The sequence below is a fragment of the Condylura cristata genome, unplaced genomic scaffold (genome assembly GCF_000260355.1).
Source record: "Condylura cristata isolate star-nosed mole 26May11 unplaced genomic scaffold, ConCri1.0 scaffold00027, whole genome shotgun sequence".
Lineage (NCBI taxonomy): Eukaryota > Metazoa > Chordata > Mammalia > Eulipotyphla > Talpidae > Condylura > Condylura cristata.
Genome location: NW_004567128.1, coordinates 23182766 through 23205257, shown reverse-complemented (window position 1 = coordinate 23205257; position 22492 = coordinate 23182766). Strand labels below are relative to the sequence as shown.

The window sequence follows — 22492 nt, the reverse complement described above, 5'->3', positions numbered from 1 at the left end:
CCATTCATCCAAAACTGAGTTCCTACTATGTGTCAGGCACTGTTCTGGGAACCACAGCAATATCAATGAGCAAACAAAATCACTGCCCTTCTAGAACTGATGTTGCAGTTCTAGGAGACAGACAGTAGCCATTGAGGGTGAACGTGTCAACTATATACTAGGTTAGAAGGTGAAAAGAACCATAGGAAAAAATAAAGCAGCTAGAGGGACAGGGATACTAGAGAAGGGGTGCTGCAGCATGAATTTGAGCCCCTGCCAGGGAGGTGACACACATGTTTAAAATATAGTTTTTTTAAATTCCGTCATCAAACCAGGCTGCATTGAGAAGACGATGGAAAAGGGAGAGAGAGCATGTGTACACATACAGGTTGATATCCAAAAGAAGGGCATTCTGGGTAAAGGAACAGCCATTTCAAAGGCACTAAGGCAAGAGTGTAACTGACCTGTTCAAGGAATTGCAGGGTGACCAGGGTGGTGACTGAGGTGAAATGAGCAAAGGGGGTGTGGACAGTATGTGAGGCTAGAAGGGGAAGGGAGAATAGAGGACTTTTTGACTTTTACTTGGAAGAAATGAGGGTTTTGAACCAAGACAATGACTTGACATTCCATAGCATCACAATTATGTTGCTCTGTTGAGTAGGGCTCAAAGGTGGAAACAGAAAGGGAAACTTGGACTCTCCGTGGTTGTGTAATGGGTTAAAGTGCAGATCGAGTTAGATCCCTGGCCACAGAGGCAAAGCACAGGGAGGTGACCCACAGAGTGCAGCAGACCTCTCTTATTTCACCCTCTGCTACCCACTCTGTTGCTGGTAAATCCGTTCAGCCCCCATATTTCTTGCCTGTACCCCAGTTCATGTAGGCAAAAAAAAATAAACCTTTAGAAAGAAAAAGAAACAGGAGCTTGCCCTGACTGACTCAGACCAGGATGGTAGCAATGGAGGTGCTAAAAAAGAAGAGATTCTACATCATTTTGAAGGTTCTGTCAACAGGATTTGTGAACGTACGTCATTTAACTTAGGTAACTAATTAGTAGTATTCAGGATCTTGTTATCTGAGTTGCCAACGTTGTGGTCATTGTAAGACTTCATTAACAATACATCTCACTTGGCTAATAATTTAAAGTGTCACATAATATGTTCACTTTCAATAAAGCAATCTATTAGGTTCTCTTCATATTTACATATTATATACTCAATTACTTGTCTGTACATAGATTTCATTTGTCTGTAGTTAAATTTTTTGACAAACCATTCTTCCCTTATACTTAATAAAGAAAATAGAACAAAGCAATGTTTCTTGGCTTTTAGAAAAGTTTACATTATTTAATCATCTGTTCTATCTAGCCAAAAATATTTTAATTTTCCAGCCTTCCTTCTCTCTCCTTCCCTCTCGGACCCCTCCCCCATCTTGTTAAATAATCCAAAAACATTAGTTTTCACAAAACTCCTAGCATTACATTGATTAATAATACTTTTTGCATGGTAGGCATTTCTTGTGGAAATCATCACAATCAGGTTTAAAAATGATTGTTTGGTTATATCAAATGAAAATTGAGTCTATGTTACCACATAACCTATAGTGGAAAATGCTTGCTTTGGAAAAGCGATTTCACATGATTTGCATTAAAAAGGTATTTGCTGAGCCTCCCTGGTGGCCTGAGGGTTATGTCTCAATATTGTCAAGCTATCACCACTACTGCCACTGCCAGGGTTGGATAGTGGGCTAGGGAGTTGGCCCACATGAGGCAATAGACCTCTCCGACTGCTCCCTTCAGCAGGGTATTTCAGCAGATCCACCTGCTCTGCTTCCCACTGTCTCTGGGGAATCCTCTCACCCCAGCACCTCTGACCTGTATCCCAGCTGCTGTATGCATAAGTAAATCGTTTTTTAAAAATCTTCAGCCCTTGACCCACATGCTGCTTTGCCCGGTGCTCCTCTTAGCAGTATTACAATGGATTTGGCTCTTCTGATCCCCACTGTCTCTGGTGAATCCTCTCACCCACCCCTGCACCTCTGGCCTACACCCTAGTTTTTCTATGCAAAATAAGATAAAAATCTTACAATAAAGGAATAATCCTCTTTTTAAAAAAATGTTCAGCACTTAAAAGCCTGCATGCAAATCTTTTTTTCCTTATCTTTTTTATTCCTATTTTCTTGTGAAAACTTCCATTCTATTTTACTTTTTTAAAAGATTTGTCATTCATTTATGCACACAAGAACTAGGGTGCAGATCAGAGGTGTAAGGGGTGAAAAAATTCACCAGAGACAGAGTGGAGGTGGGCAGAACAGGAAGGTTTACCGCAAAACCCTGCTGAGGGGAGCAGTGGGCAGACAGGAGGTCTGTTGTGCCATGTGAGTCAGTCCGTTTGGGGATTAAATTCAGCCCACCCTGGCTGGCAATAGTTTGATAGCTTAGACTTTAACCCCTTGTGCCACCAGGGAGGCCTGTTTTACTCCCTTTTCTTCCCCCTTTATTAAAAATATTTTAGGAAGAAATAGTATAATTGTCAAGGTGAATGCAACTGCTGGCTCCTTGCCTGCCTTCATTGGCTGTTAACAGAGAATTTTCTTCAGTTCCTGGAGACAACCTCACAATGCATCACATGGCCTTAGACCACGCAATCCTCAGACCTTTCTGTGACTAACGAACTGATATGCAAGTTTAATGACTGAAATTGAAGCTAGGCAACTTCTCTGAATGCAAGCTGCTATATGTACAATCAGTTTACCTTCTCAGTGAGGCCTGTGCCGGGGAGCTTTGGGGCTGTTTTTGATTCTCAGAATTGTGTGAAACCCCAGTCGCACACTCAGCCCAGAGGTTCCACCCAAGCATTTCTCAGTGTGCTTCCTTTAAATGGTTTTCCTTGCTAGCCCATTAACACGCCTGGCTGGTCTCTGGTCCCCTTCTACTCTCAGTTCTCCTTTCAACTATTTAGGACCATACTTTTCTCATAAACGATATTCACATCACACTAGTTGTCGGGCACTGTGGATTTTTTTTTTTAAACAAATTTTTTTTTTTTAAGATTTACTTATTTGTACATACAGAACTGGGGTACAGGCCAGAGGCTCAGGGGTGGTGAGAGGCTTCACCAGAGACAAGAGTGGGGAGCAGAACAGGCAGATTGACAAAGTACACTGCTGAGGGGAGCAGCGGGCGGGTCGGGAGAGGTCTGCCCCGCCATGTGGTCACCTGCGCCATGTGGTCACCTCCGGGGCAGGCAGGAATCAAACTCATGCAGACCTGGCTTTAGCTTTTCAGTGCTGTGCTTTAACCCACTGGGCCACCAGGGAGGGCCCGGCACTGTGGATTTTGCAGTAGTTCTTCCTCTGTTGATCTGGTTGCTGACATTTCCTTTACATTTCTTACCATATCTCCCGAGTCCCTCTTATATAAAGAAACTTAAATTCTCATTAAAGCGAAAACATCTTCTGCGTTATTTTCTAGTAAGGTTTTTGAACATCTAACATGTTCAGCCTGAATATGTGGTTTTAAGCATTATTAATCGGATTATCAAATCATCATAAATTTATCTTGTATTTCCCTTAAGCTTTTTCCCTCCACCCCCTTCCCTCCCCCTATAACTCAGAGACACTGAAAATATTTTCAACCACGTATACAAAAGCTGGGGTTTAGACCAGAGGTGCAGGCGTTGAGGACCCACCAGACAGAATGGGGAGCAGAACAGGCAGATCTACTGAAACACACTGGTGAGGGGAGCAAGGGGTGAAAAAGCAGAGGCCCTCTGTGTGAATCAGCTCCCTGGCTGGGGATCAAACTTTGGCTTCAGTGGCTGCTAACTGCTTCATAGTGCTGAGACAACCTCTTGGGCCACTAGGGTGGCCCCCACTGTGAACATTTTTCTGAAACTTATTCTTCAAAATGGGGATAAAATTAGAATTATCTCATACAAATTATTTACCACATTAAATCTTCCATTACACAAACAATTCAACATTACTTAAAATCACCTATGCAGGAAACCACCTGTAGTATAAAGATGAATATAGTGATAGGCTTAGTATATATAGTTCACTACAGGGGATTAAAGAAGTTATCTTCTCAGTAATTTAAAGAGAAGTTGAGTGTCTCCTTATCTTAAATAGAAAGAACTTTTCTATTCTTTTTAAATGAAAACTACGCATGTGTTACTGAAATTCTTAGTGATTTTAAACATAAGGCTCTTGGGGGAATCTGTACAGTGAATTCTGTTCTACATTTTAATTCAGTTACCAAAAATGCTATGAAATTAAAGGTTTAGAAGTACATGTGAATTTGCTTTAAACTTTTTTTTTGAGCACTGAAAAAATTTACCATTTAGAGAATAAGTCTTCAAGCAGTCCCTGATACAGTAGTGGGGTAGTTAATTGATTCTATTCAGCTATTGTTTTGTTCTTACCTGAGCAAAAAATGCCAAGTGCCATGGGAATAGGGAAAGAAAATAGACCATAACTCCATAGGTGCTTATGATCTTTTTGGGAAAACACACATTTTAAAACATTTTTAAATTATGATCTTTAGAATATAGGATACAGTCATCATCAGCCCTCTTATTGGGATTAAATGGAAGAAATGACCATTGAGAAATCCTTCTTCTTTCAATGTTTACTTCCATATTAAAGAAAACTTAAGTGACTTTATGTACTTCACTTTTTTCATCAGTAAATTTGGCATACTTTAGGGTGATGGTTACAATCAATCAAAGGTAGAAAACATATAAGCAGAGTGCATGGCATATAGCAGGTTCTTAGTTATGATAGCTACTTGATTATCCATCTTAATAAAAATACCTATGAGTTACATAGTATTTTTTTACTCTATGAAGCATGAACTTAACACTTAAAGAGGGTAAATAACTTGCAGAAAATTCTCCAGCTGGGAGAAATAGAATTGAAATCTAGGACTCTTAATTCCAGACTACTCTCTTAAGTATGATACTATTTTACCACCTTATCACTTATTTTACAAAACTCAGAACATATTTACATGCCAGGTACTACTTGTCATAAGTAACATTCCTTTCATTTAACAGAGGAAAATGTACAAAATGTGATGAAGATTGACTTGACAGTGTACTAGCCTTTTATTTTGACCAAGCATAATCCAAATATTTAAGTACATATATAAATTTGTTTAATATTGGAATCTGTGACTATTGCCTCCCCCAGTAATGACTCAAATAATACCAAATTAATGTATTGATTTTAAAAATCTTAGACTTTTACAATGTATTTTTCATGCATTTACATAGGAGGACTTAAGTGAAGATATTACTCTTTTCCCTTTACTTGTTCTAATGACGAAACATTAACCATAGGTATATTACAGGTTCTAATACTACTAGATTAGAATCAAACTTCAGATTTTAATATTACTTTGAAAGAAGTCAGAAACCATTTGCTTCTTTATCTCAGTTTTGAAATACTGTGTTCTAAATAGAAGCATCCAATAGAGCCAAACAGAAAATGTATAATGATTTCATATGCCTGAATTTTGTCTCTGAAAGCTGCAGCCATGTCAACTTTAAATACAAGTCAAATTGTAAAATGAATTTTATGAATATATAAGCCAAGAGGTTTTTTTTTTTTGGTATGTCTTATCAACCCATCTATGATCTATTAACCAGGTAGTTTAGTGTCTAACAGAATCCTATGAACATTTCTCTGGTGATATTTTTCATTCCAACATCAACCATAGGATTTTATAAAGAGATTATATAGTGTCTTCTTGAATGTTTTATCTAAAAGAAGAAATATAATGGGGTCTGTGCTACTTCTGGCTGATGCAAGACAGGTGAGGATGTTTTTTATTTCTACTAAATAATTCAATTGCTCACAGTCTTCTGTGTGATTTAGAACATAAAAAATTGGTTTAAAAATGCTATATGGAAGAAAGCACACTATTAGTAGAATCTGGATGACCAAAAGATGCCTCCTCACAGAACGGTAAGTCAAATCTTTTTCCATAATGGATGTACAGGTTCTAATTTTTCTCAGATGGCTAACAAAAGAGTAGTATGATATTAATACTATTAAAAATGAAAACCCCATAAATGTAGTTCCAATGAGGCCTGCAATCTGAGAGAACTTGCCTCCTACTTCTATCTGCTTGGTATAGCAGTTCTTGTCTTCTACTTTCATAGCCTCTACAACTGAGTAGTATATGATAACTGGAAAAATTAGGCCCAGTACAACTCCCCATATGTAAAAACACAGTTTTCTAGCAAAATTGGGCTGACGAAATCTTTTCAGTAAATGGCCATAAAATATTTTCTCATAACACGAGGTGATCTCTTGGACAGAATCCTTTTTCATTAAAGTAGCATAGCGGCTAATGGCAATCCAACTTAAAACTAAGAGACTGACAAACATACTTACATGCATGGATAAAGTTCCTAGAAAATTGACCAAGCCACATGCTTTAGGACCATAATCCCATTTAAAACCTTTCCAGAAATAGAGACCCATGAAAGGCATACTACTGCACACAATGAGGTTTGCAGTCACAAGATGTGTTAGGTAGATATGTGTCGATGTTTTCTTACCTATTTTTGTTAAAAATACCCATTGAGAGAGTGAATTGCCAAAGAGACCAATGATACAAAGTAAAATATAAATGATTGGTAAAGCCACAGAAGAGACCGTGGATGGCTGCAGCTGAGAACATGCTGAGCTGTTATTCATTTATATCAGATTTTCTTGAATTTCGTCACTGGAGCTAAAATAGAATTACAGATATTAAATGTTAATCAAATTTAAGTTTCTTTCTTTAAGAAGTTTCTTTTTCTTAAGTATTAGATGCAAAAGATAATTATAGGTGCCTTCTCACCTCTAATCAGGATTCTCCAGTTAAAATAAAAGCAATAGTTTGATTATTGTGATGGGTCGTCCCTGTGTCTAAAACAGAATTTGATAAAAACAAGAGTTAACATTTTTTACTAGAAAAATTTAAAGTTATATTTGATTCAGAAACAATTTATAAATGGTGACTGACTTTTACCTAGAAAACTAAGCTAAAACATTTTAAAGGCACATACTGGTAAATGTGTTGCAAACATATTTTATGGCCACAGTAATTGAAAAATAAAAGTGATTTTTAATTAACACTATTTAGTTGAATGTAATTACTTTTCAAAATTGTATCTTTGTTTGGCTAGGACAGTGTACTTTTCTATAATCCAGTACTAGTCGAAGAATCTCTAACTTCACATAAACAAATACTCAAGATTCTGAATTGAGCCGAAGGAAGTGTAGGACCAAGAATAGATACCAGAATCCCAGGGTCTTTGCCAAAGCGTACCAGTAAAATTTCTCATTAAAAGTATCCAATTCCAAATTGCCATACCTTCAATGAAAAGTTTACTTTAAAATTGTGTCACAACTGTACTTGCTATTGTTGGTTAGAGCGCCCTCATGTGTCTCCATGTGTATTTGGTCTTTTGGTTTTCAGAGAATATGATTTTTTTAGAAGATATTTTAATCACCGCATAAATGCAGGTGTGGTTTTTGCTTATTTTTAAACCTTCTTGCTTCGAAGGATACATAGACATGAAGCACTAAGCATCACGTACAAGCTCTTTGTATTTTTCTCATTTACTTATATCTTCAGGTGGGAATAACAAATAAGTTATTAGATTTTGATCAAATAAAAATCACAAGCTCTGTTCAAAATGTGGTTTTCACCCTATTTGTCTAGGGACTACATTCCCAGCTTCTTTATAATCTGGAGCTGGGATCGCAATCATTTTTTAATCACATTCTCATTCTCTCCTTGGTAAACAAAAGTTTTGCCTTACATACCTTCTGAGATTTTTATGTCCCTAGCCCCTCAGGAAAACTTTATTCTCTACCTCTTCAGAATCATGTTTATATTTTTTCACCTTTTAGTATAAAAATAGGGATTTTTCCCCCAATGCGGCATAATTTTGAAAATGTTAAGTCAAGCAATCCCCCCAACATTTGAAAGCTTGAAGTCTGTACAGTCTCTTCGTTCTAATACTGAAAACCTGTATGTCTACCAGTGTGCTATCATTTTATGTGCTTATTTGCAATCTTCATTTAGAAAATAACCCGTGTGATTCAGAGTTAGTTTGTATGTATATTCAGTGCACCTTGGCAAATTGAAATATGTTTGCAGTTACGTTTATATCCAGATATAAGTATTAAAACCTAACCTGTGAGTTGATCTATTTAAAAAGCAGTCAGATAGAAAATAAAACAAGTCAATATTTTAAGAAATTTATCTACTTCATGTAGATTTTTATCTTACATCAGGAATAGCACTTTCTTGTATAATGTTAAAGAAAGCATTAACCCCTGCTCTTTGTAAATAAAGCACAACATGCTACAACCTTCTAAAGGTAATGATGTTTCTATATTAATAGGTAGTCTTCCTTTTGTTTGTTTTAATTGGGCCATCTCATACATATATGGAATCTCCTAGTTTTCATACTATTGCCTTATTCTTCTGTTTCATACTAGCAAATGCTTCAGAAGAGAAGGGAGATAAAAAGATTTTCACAGAGACTGTCTTTCTCAAGCAGATGTTTTTGGGCCGCTATAGGAATTCCACTATCAAAAGTACAACTAGCACCATCTTTAGCTTCCCAAACATCAAACATGTATCTACTATGTACCTCTTCTAAAAACACTATGAAGCCTAAGAAATCAAATAAAAGCATCATGTTACATGTGTTGAATTGTTCTCAAGAAAATATCTACAAGTCTGTACCCCCTTAACAGAATACTGTTCACAAGTCCTACAAACATTGTAGCTCTAAGTTCTACAACTCTTAACTACTCACTAGCAATCATTAACTCAACTGACAAGCTGGTAACTTCATGATCAGTCCATCTAATTTAAACATTTTAAGCCCTGTTAGGGGTTTTAGAATTAAGTTTCAAAAATAAAAGTGAATCAAGTAATCAGCCTTACCTGTACGTGTAGTTTATGCTGAGCAATGCTCTCTTGGTCAGGGCAGTGATGCTGAATTTCACTTAAACTTCTCCAATCATTATTCTTCCAGTATCCCTCAGTTTCAAGCAGCATGAATAGATTCTTGCATGACACCAACTACAGTGAGAAGAAATAGAAGTTAGACAGTATTGAAGAAATTCAATGGTTATGTTAATGTAGCAACTACCTCCTCCTCCAAAAAAACCTCATTTTTCTATTTCTGTAGTACAAGGAAGTTGTAGATAACATATATATACTGTACTTCCTTACCTCAGTTATTAGCTTGCTTGGCTAAGGTCAAAGCGTTTTCCACCATGGCTAGTTTTATGCAACAGAGTTGTAAAGGGAACCACTTCATATAATCCAATAAAATATTGGTACAAAATTGGTTGTAAAATTATCTGTGGATGATTGATAGGCAATCCATCTATATCAAGGGGAAAAAATACAAAATTCAAGTTTTCTTACCCAGAACAGCTTAGTAGAATGAAATATAACAGAACTGGGGGTAGACCTTCACACCATCTGTGGATAATCTTTGTTTTAAGGTTGAAGTGAGACCAAAGCAGCATATAGAGACTGAACCCAGAGTCTGGGCTACAATTTGGTTATTAATGAACTAAGCCATTCTAACCAATTCAACCAATCGCCTTGAACTGCCCCCATTTGGATTCAAATTAGTACCTTGTTTGAAGTATTTCATTTGGATTTGGGAATCCCAGGAAATGCCTGAATGTAAAGACCAAATATGCCTAGGATAAAATGAATAGTCATTATAGGATATAAAGAAAATTGAGAAACCAGTTTTTTGTATATGATTGTTTAATCAGTCTCTGAAGTAGTAATTAAGTAAAAGCTTAAAAGTCAGACCTGCCTAACACACCACGCTTCCTTCAGTGGTTAAACCTGTGAGAGTCTGAAAATGGGAACAAAAATTTAATTTCTTCAAACCTGAGCACTTTCATTATCAGTGAGCCATTTAAAATTAATAGAAATAACTTTGCTATTTTTCATAATCCCTAGTGCTTATTTAGTGTTGCTTACATAAGTTCTCCTGTATTTGCTAATATTTCCCGCTACTAAAAATGAGAAGTATCTGGATTTTGTTCCGCTGTTGTTCTTTGTAACGTTTACCATTGTTTGGGTACAAGATTCTTCTAGGGCTAGAGAAGCAATCAAAAAAGTACCAGATGGGTTAGCAAAACAAAAGCAATCAACTTAGTAATATACATGTGGAGAAGTCACATGGCCATAAATTCTAAAGACTCGTGGAGGAGACCAGGAATATTTATCCTGCATTTTAAGACCTGTGGCATCAAGCACAGAGAAGGGGGAGATGTCAAATGACAGACAACTAAGTGGTGACTTTATACTTACTCTGAGATGATATTCTTACACGTTTACCGATAAACCAAGATCTGGATAAACTCCAAGATATGCATAAATTCCCCAAACTGCATTATTGTCCAGGTTATAGGAGGGTAGGCAGTGAGTCCTTTTAGGAAACAGGCAGAAGCTTAAGACATAATTGATCTCTTCATCAATTAGGGAACAGAGGTTTTGGGCAACAACTTAATTTCTCCTTGTCTTCGGTGTCCTCGTAGCTCTCAACTCAAAACCGTCTGCATGCTTTAAGTAATGGTAATAAACTTGATTGTTTTTTATTGACCTCTAATTCCCATACCCAGGTGACAAAAAGATTACTCTCAGCCTATTGAGAAATGCCCATCTGACCCTTTTTAGGGAATTGACCTCACACCATCATTGCACTGAGAATAGTGATGCAGCCAGGGTTATGTGGTCATTTACTGCCAAGTGGTTTAGTTTCTGCAGTTACTTTAACTTCTTCAGCAATTATTCGTGTTCTGGGAAGCAGTTGCTTAGAGCAAAAATAAAGTTTGAGGTATTTAGAAAGGAAGGAATAGAAATACAATATTGTTTATAAAGAATTGAAAAGTGGTTTTAATATGTTTAAAGAATCTTGGCACCTTTGGTCAAAAAAAACAAACCGGAATGCTATTGCTCTCTCTACAACTTTTTCTCCGTTGTCCCCAACTTCAGTAAATAACCTCGCTCTTTGAGTTATTCAAGTCATCGAGGCAACAACACTTGCCACCCAAAATATGTCTTGTTAGCATAATAATTATTCTGAACTGGTTATTTTCAAGAAACAACGGACTTATAAAAAAAACTCTGAAAAATAAGTAGAAATTTCCCATTTGTAGGATACATTTACATTATAAGGGAAATCTCCATTTGTAAGGGTGTATCCCTCAGCTGCATTCTGGGAAGCCGGGATGTCCATTCTCTTCACCTGCTACCTGTGGAGAAGGCAGCAACTTAAATCAGCATAACAACTATAGCCTTGTTTACTATATCTTTCCTGATTTGCACCCTTAACTGGTTTCCCCTCCCCCCCCCCAACATCCTTTGTCTTCAGAGGAAGCCGGCATTTAAGGAGGTAACTCAGACCTTTTGGCGCGATTACTCAGTTTTCCTTTGTCTCTCCCATGAATACAAGAAGTATGCACATTATTAAACTGTCTTTCCTCACAGGAACTATCTCAACTTAGAGGGAAAATTATTTTTCATTCCCTGCAAGCCAAAAACCTAGGAACCATCCTTGATTTCTCTTTCACATCTCACTTTTCATCAATATTGTTACTGCAGTTTTTACCACCACCAGCACCTGTATTAGCCACATGTAATAAAAGCTTTATGTGCCAGGCATTCTACGATGTGCTTGCTATACATGTGAATCTTATTTAATCTAAACAGTACCCTGTACAATAAATATCTTAATTTCAAATTGAGGAAAACTGGGGCCGCTCTGGAGTCTCATGGGTTAAACTCAGCACTGTGAACAGCCACTGAGTCCTGAGTGCCATCCCCAGTCAGGGAGCTCACCCACAAATGGCCCAGTGGACTTCTCCTGTCTTGACTGCTGCTCCCCTCATCAGTGTAGTTCAGTAGATCTGCCTGTTCTGTTCCCCACTGTCTCTGGTGAATCCTCTCACCCCCCTGCAACTTGTATTTATAAGTAATTAAATAAGTAAATCTTTAAAAAAAAAAAAATAAGGAAAACTGAAGCTCAGAAAGGTCATATAAGTTACCAAAGATTACACAGCCATTTGTTCTCACAATAGTATATTGACTGGCTCCACCCTGAGCAAGTGACTCAAGAAAAAGGCCATAACAGCAATGCCTTTTTGAAGCTAATCTGTGATGTCAGCATTGTCACGTCTGCAGTATTTTGTTGGTCACACTTAGTCAGCAGACTCAACATGTGAAGGGGATAAATATATGGAGTTAATGGAAGCTGGCTACCACAGATATCAGCCAACCATTGAACTGAGGGAGAGTTCAAAGTACTGCTTAAAATAATTGTCAGGTAACTGATAATTGAGTGGGTAAGAATGTCTGGATATAGGTGTAAGTTTTGCCATTTCTTCCTCATAATATTTAATTTTCTGTATTTCTCTTAAACAATACAGTTCATTCAACAAATAATGGAGTTGCTATTGTGTTTCTAGTAATATGTGAAGTCACACAAGAAGTATATTAACCACACACTAAGGTCTCTGGAAATTCAAGAGGGATTCCACAGGCAAGCTGAAAGCTCAGTTGCTATATGATATGCAGTATAGACTTTAAATGCTCTATGAATTAGAAAAGTGAGAAAAAGTGAGTCATGTGGTTCTAAAAGGCATAAGAAAGGGGAAGGAAAGAAAGAGAATGCATGGTCACAAGTGAAGGAAGTAACGCCACAGGAAAGTTGGTTCCAATCACTGTTTAATCGCTCTCCCTGGCTGACCACCTTTTTGTCCGCTTTAGGGGGGGGGGGCATAATCCTCTTACTCTTGGTCACTGTTGGACCCTATGTCTTGAATCGCCTTGTCTCTTTTGTCAAAGACTGGATTAACACTGTTCAACTTCTAGGGCTCCGGCAGCAGTATCAGGCCCTCCACCCCCTTGAGGATGATTCCTCAATATGACCAAATGAGAGGGGGGAATAAAGGAAGTAACGCAGGCCTGAGCAAAACTAGCCCAGGCAAGCACCACCCCCACCCCTGAAATGCAGGATAGGTTGAAGAGGGACAATGTACATTTAAATTGATTGGATAATGGGAATGGTGTGGCCCAGGCTGATTGGACTGGAGGCACCAGGAAATGAGACGTCTATTCCTGGAAACCTGTCCGTGGGTTTTTGAACTGTGACCCAGGCTGTGACGTCTGTTAATCTTTGAATACATTTGCTAAATTGAATATTGCGGGCTCTGAGGTATGGAACGGCCAACAAGGCCAATATGTTCCCTGACATTCCTTTGGTCGGGGTCTTGCCTGAATCCTGCGTGTCCGGCTGGGAACGGCTTGACTCTGGCTAGCCAGCCCAATAAACTCTACTTTGCGAATTGCATTCTTGCGTGACACTCTGTCTTTCGCGGTGATTGAGTTCTCGGACCCTAACACAAGGTACTGGGCAGAGCACTTTACATCTAGGAACCCTAGAAATAGGTGGGGGGGGGGGCATTTTACACACGAGAAAATTAAATTTCAAAGAGGTTTAATAGCATTCCGTGGTGACATAACTAGTAAATAAGCATTAAAGCACATCCATTCCTCTTTTCTTCAACCTCACCATCTGACTTAGCAGAAATTATTGGTTTTTCTTGACGCTCAATAAGGGTACCCCATGGAACTTAAGGTAAATAAACTAGGGCCAAATTTTGAATACTTTTAAATTTATTTAGATGGAATGTCCTGTTCTAAGCTCTGAGGTGGCAGGGTTGAATATGAAGAAATTAAACCTGTTGAGTGTGACCAGATGTGGGCAGTAACACAACAGCTACCTGTATGACCACATCCGGGCAATAGCACAATGACCGGAAGCAGGCCTTGCATCCAGGTGTACAGCGCCACGTCAGCTTTCTAAAACTGAACCTAAAGCCTGTATGAAAGACCCTTTCCCCTACAGCACTCGCAGTAGCTGCGGACCCCACCCTCGGGAGCTCGGACTCAGCTGCTGCCCGGCAGCAATAAACTACGTGTTCAGCCTTTCTGCCTCCCGTCTTTCTACTTGCAAACTTTGATCTTCATTAAGCTCATTTTTACCCCAGTAATACCAGTGTAAATTCTTTATGATTTGAGTGATTTTGAGTTCCATAATTCAAACATAAGGAAATTTTTATATTTTCAAAGCTGCTTTAGAGTATTATAATTGGTGGCAAATGGGTCATGGTCAGAAAACAGAAGATTAACAACAACAAAAAACCCCTCGTTAGGCAGAAATTGCAAGAATTGCAGGGTCTGTAAAATTGGCCTCTTGCAGGTTACCAATATTTTTCTTTTGTTTTCCTTCATCTTTCTCATCCAACCCACCTCAAAGTTCTGCTTCTGTTATCCAAATCCAAAAGCACTTGCCTAACAATTTTAATTATTTCCTCTAGCATCTGCCAAACACTGATCTAAGTGTTCTGTCCTCACTCTCTGAAGATTTAAGTATTGAGGTGTTGGAGTAGTTCCCCAGAATAGAAGTCCTGAGAGATTTGTGGGTACATCAAGTGCATTTTTCCTCCAGCCCCAGAATTCATTTGGAATGCTTCAGTAAGAATGGTTAAAGATTATTTCTTTTGGCAATCTATGGTGACATATATACAGCAGGGTTGATAAGCACTTTCCTCACTCACATGGATTGTCCAGGTTAGTGGGGTCTCTTATCCACTTCCCGTGCAGCCAGAACTTGGAGGACACAGGACAACTCAGTCATACCTGAGCCTTTTTGCTTTTGCCAGTTATTGTAGAATACGCTTACTCATGTGTAAAGTGGCTACATTTGTCCTTTTAAATATTCTCTCTGGCCAGTCAGGCACTCAGGGAGGCTGGTTTGCAGGAAGACATGCCTTATACAGTTCATCCAGTTCAGTGAACACCCAAGCCTCTGGTTACCTATAGGCGAAGTGAGGCACAGACAGACCTGTTATCGCAACTGTGGTTTCTTTAAGGCTCTCTGAGTCCCCTGCTCTCTTCTGCTCTCTTCAGGATGTGGTGTCTGGCCACAGCCCTGTCTCTCTTGCACTGCTCTCAGGCCCTCACTGCCTAGTATAAGCAACTATAATCAGGGACATCCCACCATAATCATGGTGTGAAGAAGAACCTCTATTGCTCTGAAGAGCTGGTTTCTTAGCAAACCACACGACTATTTCTCTTAAGAACTATTAAAAAAAAAAGAAAGAAAAGCAAATTACAGGAAATTTGTTTGTTTGTTTGTTTTAATGTATTAAAAGCTTGAAAACTTATAATAGTATAGACAAGTTATAAGCTTTGTGAGGCAGGTCTAATGACAAAACATAGATCGATCTGATTATCAAAATTTCATTATACTTCACTTTGACTTTTGTCTTTTCATGTACTTTTTTGTCTTGAATGTACTGGAAAGACATTTGTAGAAATGTATACCACAAAAAAACACTATAGCAGTCTTAGTGGCAGTCATAAGAACTGAAATGATGTCCAGAGATGGCAGTTGAGAAACAGATAGGATATTACAGGTTTAGGAAAGGAAAGAAACTTTAGCACCTGATTAGATAAGGCAAAAATTTTTTGAGGGCAGTAAAAATTTGAATTTCAACATTCTTGAGTCAGTGAACCTTGGCTCTTATCATGCTTAAGAACCTAACTTTTTTGTGGTGGTTGTTACGGTTTTCTTGAAAAGTCAAAAAATATATAATTTTCTGAAAATGAAGCATTAGAAGATAGAATGCTCTAAATAATTTAGGCCATCAGGTTGCTACAAAATACATACACACACCTATACCCTGGGAAACAACCATTTGAACTGCAGTGAGACTGGAAGAATTTAAAAGATATCATATGTACCTGACCATTTTATACCAATCCCTTCTTTTGAACTTCTAGACAAAATTGTTTTGAGGTAGGGGAAGAAAGAAAAGTTTCATGGAAGATGATGAAGAGTTGGTTAACTGAGGCTATGCCACCTAAACCTGTTAGGGTCTGTAGTCGTTTTCTCTTGCTAAGAGTCCCAATTATTGAAGTAACAAGCCTTACTGAGAACCACTTTTTTTTATTAATTGATTTTCATTTTACCACAAAAGCTGGAGTATAGGCCAGAGGTGGGGAAAGAGTGAGTGTAACAGGTAGAGGTTTCATGGACTCCACCCCTACTCCAGATCCTAGAACTACAAATCCCATCAATACCAATGAGAAGAACGCTGGGATGTGAGGGTGGAGCTGAGCAGCCAAGTTCTGATAAAACCAAACATATGCGCTCCAGGGCTCTCTTGGCCTGGTGGTTCAGGGCTGGTCATTTAGCTCGCGATCAGTTTTCAGTGTGTTATTGAAGTCCAAGTCAGCAGAACTGGTAGGATTTTCTAGTTAACTTGTATTTCTATCTCTTTTTTTTTTTTTCAGTGTGCTTCTCATTGGTGTTGATGGGATTTGTAGTTCCAGTATCTGGAATGGGGTGATGAACCTGTATCTGTTACAAGAGGAGTCACCAAAGACAGAGTGAGGAGCAGAATAAGAGGAGTCACCAAAGACAGAGTGAGGAGCAGAATAGGCAGGGAGCAGCAGGCTAGACAGGAGCGGTCTGCTGCACCATGTGGGTCACCTTCCAGGCTGGGGCTCGAACTCTGGCCACAATGTTGATATCTTGATAGAATTGAGATTTAATCCCTAGCCACCAGAGAGACCCTGAGAACCACTTTTAGAAAGTTTATGTTGATAATAAATGACAGCCACTGAAGTACTTTTATGTATATATTCATTTAATTTTAAAAGTATATTTTAGATAGATACTATTATTACCATCATCTTCTAGATGGTGGATTTGATCATCTAGGAGGATAATTAACATGTCAACGGTAATATAGCTTGTATATTGTAGGGCCTAGATTAGAGCTTAGGGGATTTCTGAATCCATATTCTTAGCTGCTACCAGAATCTGACTTACTGTTTTGGCTGAAGTGATGAATTATCCCCAATTACCAACCGGTATCCCAGTTGCATACCTGTTTCCAGTTTTCTTTGTTTGTTAAAGATTTTATTTATTTATGCATACAGAACTGAGGTTCAGGGGCAGTGAGAGGAGTCACCAGAGACAGAGTGGGGAGCAGACAGGCCGACTGACAGGGGAGCAGCCGGTGGTCAGGAGAGGTCTGCTGTGCCATGTGGATCACCGCAGGGACCCAGAATTGAACTCCACTGAAGTGGCTGCTGCTAGCTTGCAGTGCTGCACTTTAGCCCACTGCTCCACAGGGAGGGCTCTGTTTCCAGTTTTCAATAAGAAATCTGAGGGTTATATTTTCAGATTTTGTGACTATACTGTTTTCCTTCCACCTAGTGAGTTTTAGCATCCATTCCTAATCCGTGCCTGTATTAGCTCTTATATTGCTATCTTCATTTTAGTAATCTTGGTGGAGGTATAATGCCTTGAAGTAATCATTTGAAGGCATCTCTCTCTAAATATAACTAGGTGTTTTAAATATGGCAAAATTTCTAATATTACCATGCTGAGGCCTCTTCCTTTTCCTTCGTCAGAAACCAGCCTAAAATGTATTGTTTTAATAAAATTAATGCAAATAAAGTATTGAAGCCAAAAAATACAAGTTATTTGAAGTTCCGTATCTCCACAGATGCTTGGAAGAGAAAATTGGAAAGAAGAAACCAGTTAAATCTTAAGGGAGAAAAAGTCTACAAGCTCGTTCCTTTGGCGATGCTGTAGCCAGTAGAGGGCATTGTAGTACCAGGCCTGGGTAGCCTTTTTCGCTCCTCGGAGCGGAGGCATGAGCTACCTGCCCAGATTGCACTATTTTTCAACTAGAAACTTAACATAATTGAAAGTTACTTTTTTTAAGCTCTAATAAAATTATTCTTTTATCTTAGTATTGGGGAAAAAATCTAACAAGATAGAAGAAAAGTAATCGGTGAGCTATGAATTTCTGTCCTGAAGAGTAAAACACAGTAACACTCACCTGCCTTTACTAGGCTATGTGCTAGTGATTATCACAAAAGTCAATTTTGTGAGACATTCACAACGACAATTATCCTAGCAAAATGAAAGTCTGATATTTTAGTATGTGAAAAAAAAATTGTTTTAAGATTTATTTATGCACACAAGAACTGGGGTACAGGCCAAAGGTGCATGGATTCACCAGAGATAGACGGAGGCACAGAAGAGGCAGATTGACTGAAATGCACTGCTGAATAGAACCACAGGGGAGACATGTGGATCACCTCCCAGGATGGACCTCATGCTGTAGCGACTGTGGGTAGCTTCCTGGTGCTGCGTTTTAATCCCTTGCATCACTGGGGAGGCCTATGTGAAAGTTTTTACCGTATCTTTTAGTTTTTCTGCAGCTTTTTTTAAATCGAAACAATTCATGGACATAGTTTTTAAAAATCAAATAATACTGAAAGGCTTGTAATTAAAACATGTCATGTCTATTAATAAATATAACTTAAAATATACTTTGGGCCCTCCCTGGTGGCGCAGCGGGTTAAAGCACAGCACTGAGAACCTAAAGATGCTTCAGCCTGAGTTCGATTCCCGCCTGCCCCGGAGGTGACCACATGGTGTGGCAGACCTCTCCTGACCCGCCCGCTGCTCCCCTCAGCAGTGTACTTTGTCGATCTGCCTGTTCTGTTCCCCACTCTGTCTCTGGTGAAGCCTCTCACCGCCCCTGAGCCTCTGGCCTGTACCCCAGTTCTGTATGCACAAATAAATAAATCTTTAAAAAATATATATACTTCACTTAATGAATATATAGAAGAAATCTCCTTTATCCTTCACTGTAATATTTTCCTCCTGGCAGCTGAATGACTTATGAAAATCCCTTCATCTTAAGAAACTCCCCTAATTAGTTGCCTCATTATTCAGCTATCTCCATCATGGGGAGCAAATGCTTGTTTATTGTCTCTGAGTACTCAATATTTGATACTTAATCTTCCACAGCCCTGCTAGTCCCCACCCAGCCTATAATGATTTGGGGAAAAAATTCTCTCTCTTTCTTAGCTTTGTATGTATGTTACACATTTTCTTCATTTATAGTTTATATGCATCATTTATTTATTGCTGTATACTAAACCTCCCACAAACAACAACCATCATTTATTTATCCCTTCTAAGTTCTGCAATTTGGTCCATGCTCAGCAGGGCACTTCTTCCATCAGTCTCACCTGGGGTCATTCGTGCAGCTTCTTTGTCATCTGGCAGCTCAGCTGAGACTGGAAGTTCCAAGATGGCCTCACTCGTGTCTGGAGCCTCAACTGGGATGATTATACAGGATGAGCATCTCTCAATGTGATCTTTCATCCTGGGATTATTCAAAACATGATATTCTCAGGGTTCTAGTAGGGCAAATGAAAGCTGCAAGGCCTCTTAATGACTTACTCAGAAGTCATACAATGTCTACCACAGTTTACTCATTGAGCAAGTCATTGTATCTGTCCAGACTTACAGAGTCAGCAAAGGCTTCACCTATACATACAAGTTGGAGTTGCAGAGAATTTTAATCTATTTTCAATCTGCCACATTTCTTATAATGTTCTTGTGGTTATAATATTCTAACTAGATATGTATATTTTTCTCTCAAAGTACAATATGTTGGCTCTTTCCTTGGGGAGTAACATAATTTGTGTATGTCAGAGTCCATTGTTTCTTAGAAATTTCACCTGCCCCACTATGTCCCACTTTGTCTGAAGTTGTCATCTTGTTTCAGTTATTTCTTGTTTTAAAAAGCTTTTTTTCTTTCAATGTTGATGTAATCGGGTTTTTAAAATATTTTGTGTTGATTTTATATTGGTTTACACGGTTGTTTCCATAACAGAAGTGAAAGGTCCCCCACCCCTTTCAGGCAGTGTTGCTACTATGTGCCCACCAGCGAAGAACCCGTAGCCCACCAGCCCATAGACCCTTCTGCTCCCTCCCTTCTTTGTTCTCGTCCCTCCCTTGCTTGCTCCCTCAGCTTCTGTTGCCCCCATTCTACAGTCAAGATTTGAGAGTTAGTTTAACGGGTATATATTTTTAAAAGATTCGTTTGTTTATGCATATAAGAACAGAGGTGCAGGGGTTGAGAGAATTCACCAGAGACAGCGTGAGGAGCAGAACAGGCAGATTGACAGTGTACACTGCTGAGGGGAGCAACGGGCGAGACAGTAGAGGTCTGCTGCGCCATGTGGGTCACCTCCCTGGTCGGGGATCGAACTTGTGCTGCAGTGGTTGTGGATCACCTCACAGTGTTGTGCTTTATCCCATTATGCCACCAGGGAGGACCCTTAAGGGTGTATTTAATGTATCATGAATCCATGTTGTCTCCTTGGTACTTTTGTTATATGTAAACAGTCTCTCCCTTTCTTTTCTATTTCCAAAATATTATCTAGCTTTTCAGTAAAACTACAGGAAAAGTCTGTTTCTGCTAGTTTGATCCTAAGAGCTGGATTAATTCACTGACCACCTCTAATACTAGAGTCTAAAAAGATACAGAGAGATTATAGGCTACCTTGCCCTTTGGTTGCTCTTTCCCCTCCAACATGATGAGCTGTACACATTACTCAAGGTTTCGTGTTTGGAGGATCATAAATGTAAACTATCAGAGCACATTTACTTAGCTGACTCCTCTCACTACCTACCACATATATTTGGAACTCTGTAATCAGTCACCACAAGAACTGACCCCATGTGTTCCAGTGTTTTTCAAGTCTCACTAGCCACAGAAAACGGGAACTGAATGTGAATATGCATGCAAACCTCATCAGTTCCCTTTGCAACCAGCTGAAAGTTGTTTTTTTAATATAGAGGAAACAGTCTCTTTCTTTTGAGTACAAACTGAATTTCCATCAAGATAACAAGCAGTTCTGCTTCTCATAGATCAGGGAACCCTTAAGAGAAAAAGGGCATTGAGTTGTGAGAAAGACAATTAAAAGAGAAAGTAGGAAAACAGAGAGACTTAACTGAAATGAGGAAGAGAAAGAGGTACCGCTGAGTACAGGAAAGGAAAAAAGTGGAGGTTGGGGGGTTCTAGGGGGTCTGGGGAGACTGGGAAGTCTTGGTAAGTAGTAGAACACTAAAAGCGACAAGGAAACAGAAAGGAGATGTCTACAAAGGACTATAATAGTGTTGCCAGCAGTATTAATGGAAGACATTAAGATCTTTCAATCTACCAATAGAAGTTTGCCATTGGTAAAATTTGACAATATAACACATCTGAGTGATTACAATTCCCACCCGAGTTCTTACTCTTGAACCAGATTTACAAGTGAAGGTACCTTGTCCCCATGTCAGATTGCATTGTGGTGACATGCTTGGCCATTCTGAGAACACCAACAGAAAGGCAAGGGTTGGTAAGAAAGTAAAGAAACTCGAGCCCCTAACATAAATGTCACAAAACTCCTGGAATCTATCAATTTCCTCTAGATAGAATTTAAATAATCTCTCTAGCAATACACACTCATGAATGCCTACTATGTGCCACTATGTGCGGTACAAGTGACATTGGACAAATTCACTACAAAAGAACATTCAGGGAAACTGCTTGCTGGCCATTGACGGCAGCCAGCAGCCTCCTTGCTCGCCTACATACCTCAGTAGCCCGGAGCGCATTACTGCATGAATACATAATCATAGGTGGCCCCTGGTTGCCACTCATTTGAATATGCTGAAAACCCAAAACTTCTACTAAAGATATCTGAAGGACATCGAATCCCAAATTATGAAATGTTTGAAGTGCTTTGCTACCTTCCCAGCCTACTGGGAATCCACATTATATTAAAACAGATCTATTAGCAAGTAGTTCACTGGCTTTCTATTTCACTTGAGACTGGTAATTATTAGAAAACCCTCTGCTACAATCAAGTGAAACATGGTGCTTGCAACCACCATCTTTCTTTCACTGGTCTTCTTTCTGCTTGTTTCTCTCTCTCTCCCCCCCCCCTCCCCCCCTCTCTGCCCTCTCTCTCCTTTAGTCTCATGCTTTAAAGCTAAACAAGCCCATTTTTTCCATTGTCCTTGTAGCCCCCTACAAGCTGCCCTCACTCTCCTATTGTCTCAAGTTTCAGAGTATGGTTCTAATCAACACTAAAAAAAAGAATAGTTCTGTTACTACTCCTGCACTGACGTTGCTATTATTAATGAAAGCTAAAGTCAAGTTACCCTTTTTGAGTTACTTCTCCCCACTTGATCCAGATTGACTTCTGTCTGTCTTCCTAGTTCTGATGTTTACATTCAGCTTCCGGCCTATTCATTTTATATATTTCCCCTGCCTTTCTCTAGACATTTAAGTAATTTGATGACATATATTTCCTTCTTGCCAGGTATACTTATTAACTCACATAACTTCATGACAACCCTGTGGGTCTGGTACTACTATTATTCTTGTTTTCTCAGTAGAGGAAGTAAAACTTGGCCCAGGCTACCTAGTTCTACTTCCATGTTAAGTGATAGAGCCATAATACTGAACTCAGCTACCTTATATACATATATACATATATATATATATATATATATATATATATATATGTATA

General features: G+C 38.9%; 2 protein-coding genes across 17 annotated transcripts in view; one reads left to right on the top strand and one right to left on the bottom strand.

The window, feature by feature from the left end:
* The window catches only part of CASK (calcium/calmodulin-dependent serine protein kinase (MAGUK family)), a 350351-nt gene that overhangs the window by 178825 nt on the left and 149034 nt on the right, over positions 1 to 22492 (top strand). The window lies entirely within an intron of this gene.
* GPR82 (G protein-coupled receptor 82) lies at positions 5689 to 6684 on the bottom strand. The gene has a single exon (XM_012730225.1). The coding sequence runs from the start codon at positions 6682 to 6684 to the stop codon at positions 5689 to 5691; it is 996 nt and encodes a 331-aa protein (XP_012585679.1).

What these genes read in the sequence shown, in the direction of transcription:
- GPR82 (XM_012730225.1), bottom strand. Translation starts at nt 6,684, where the DNA reads ATGAATAACAGCTCAGCATGTTCTCAGCTGCAGCCATCCACGGTCTCT.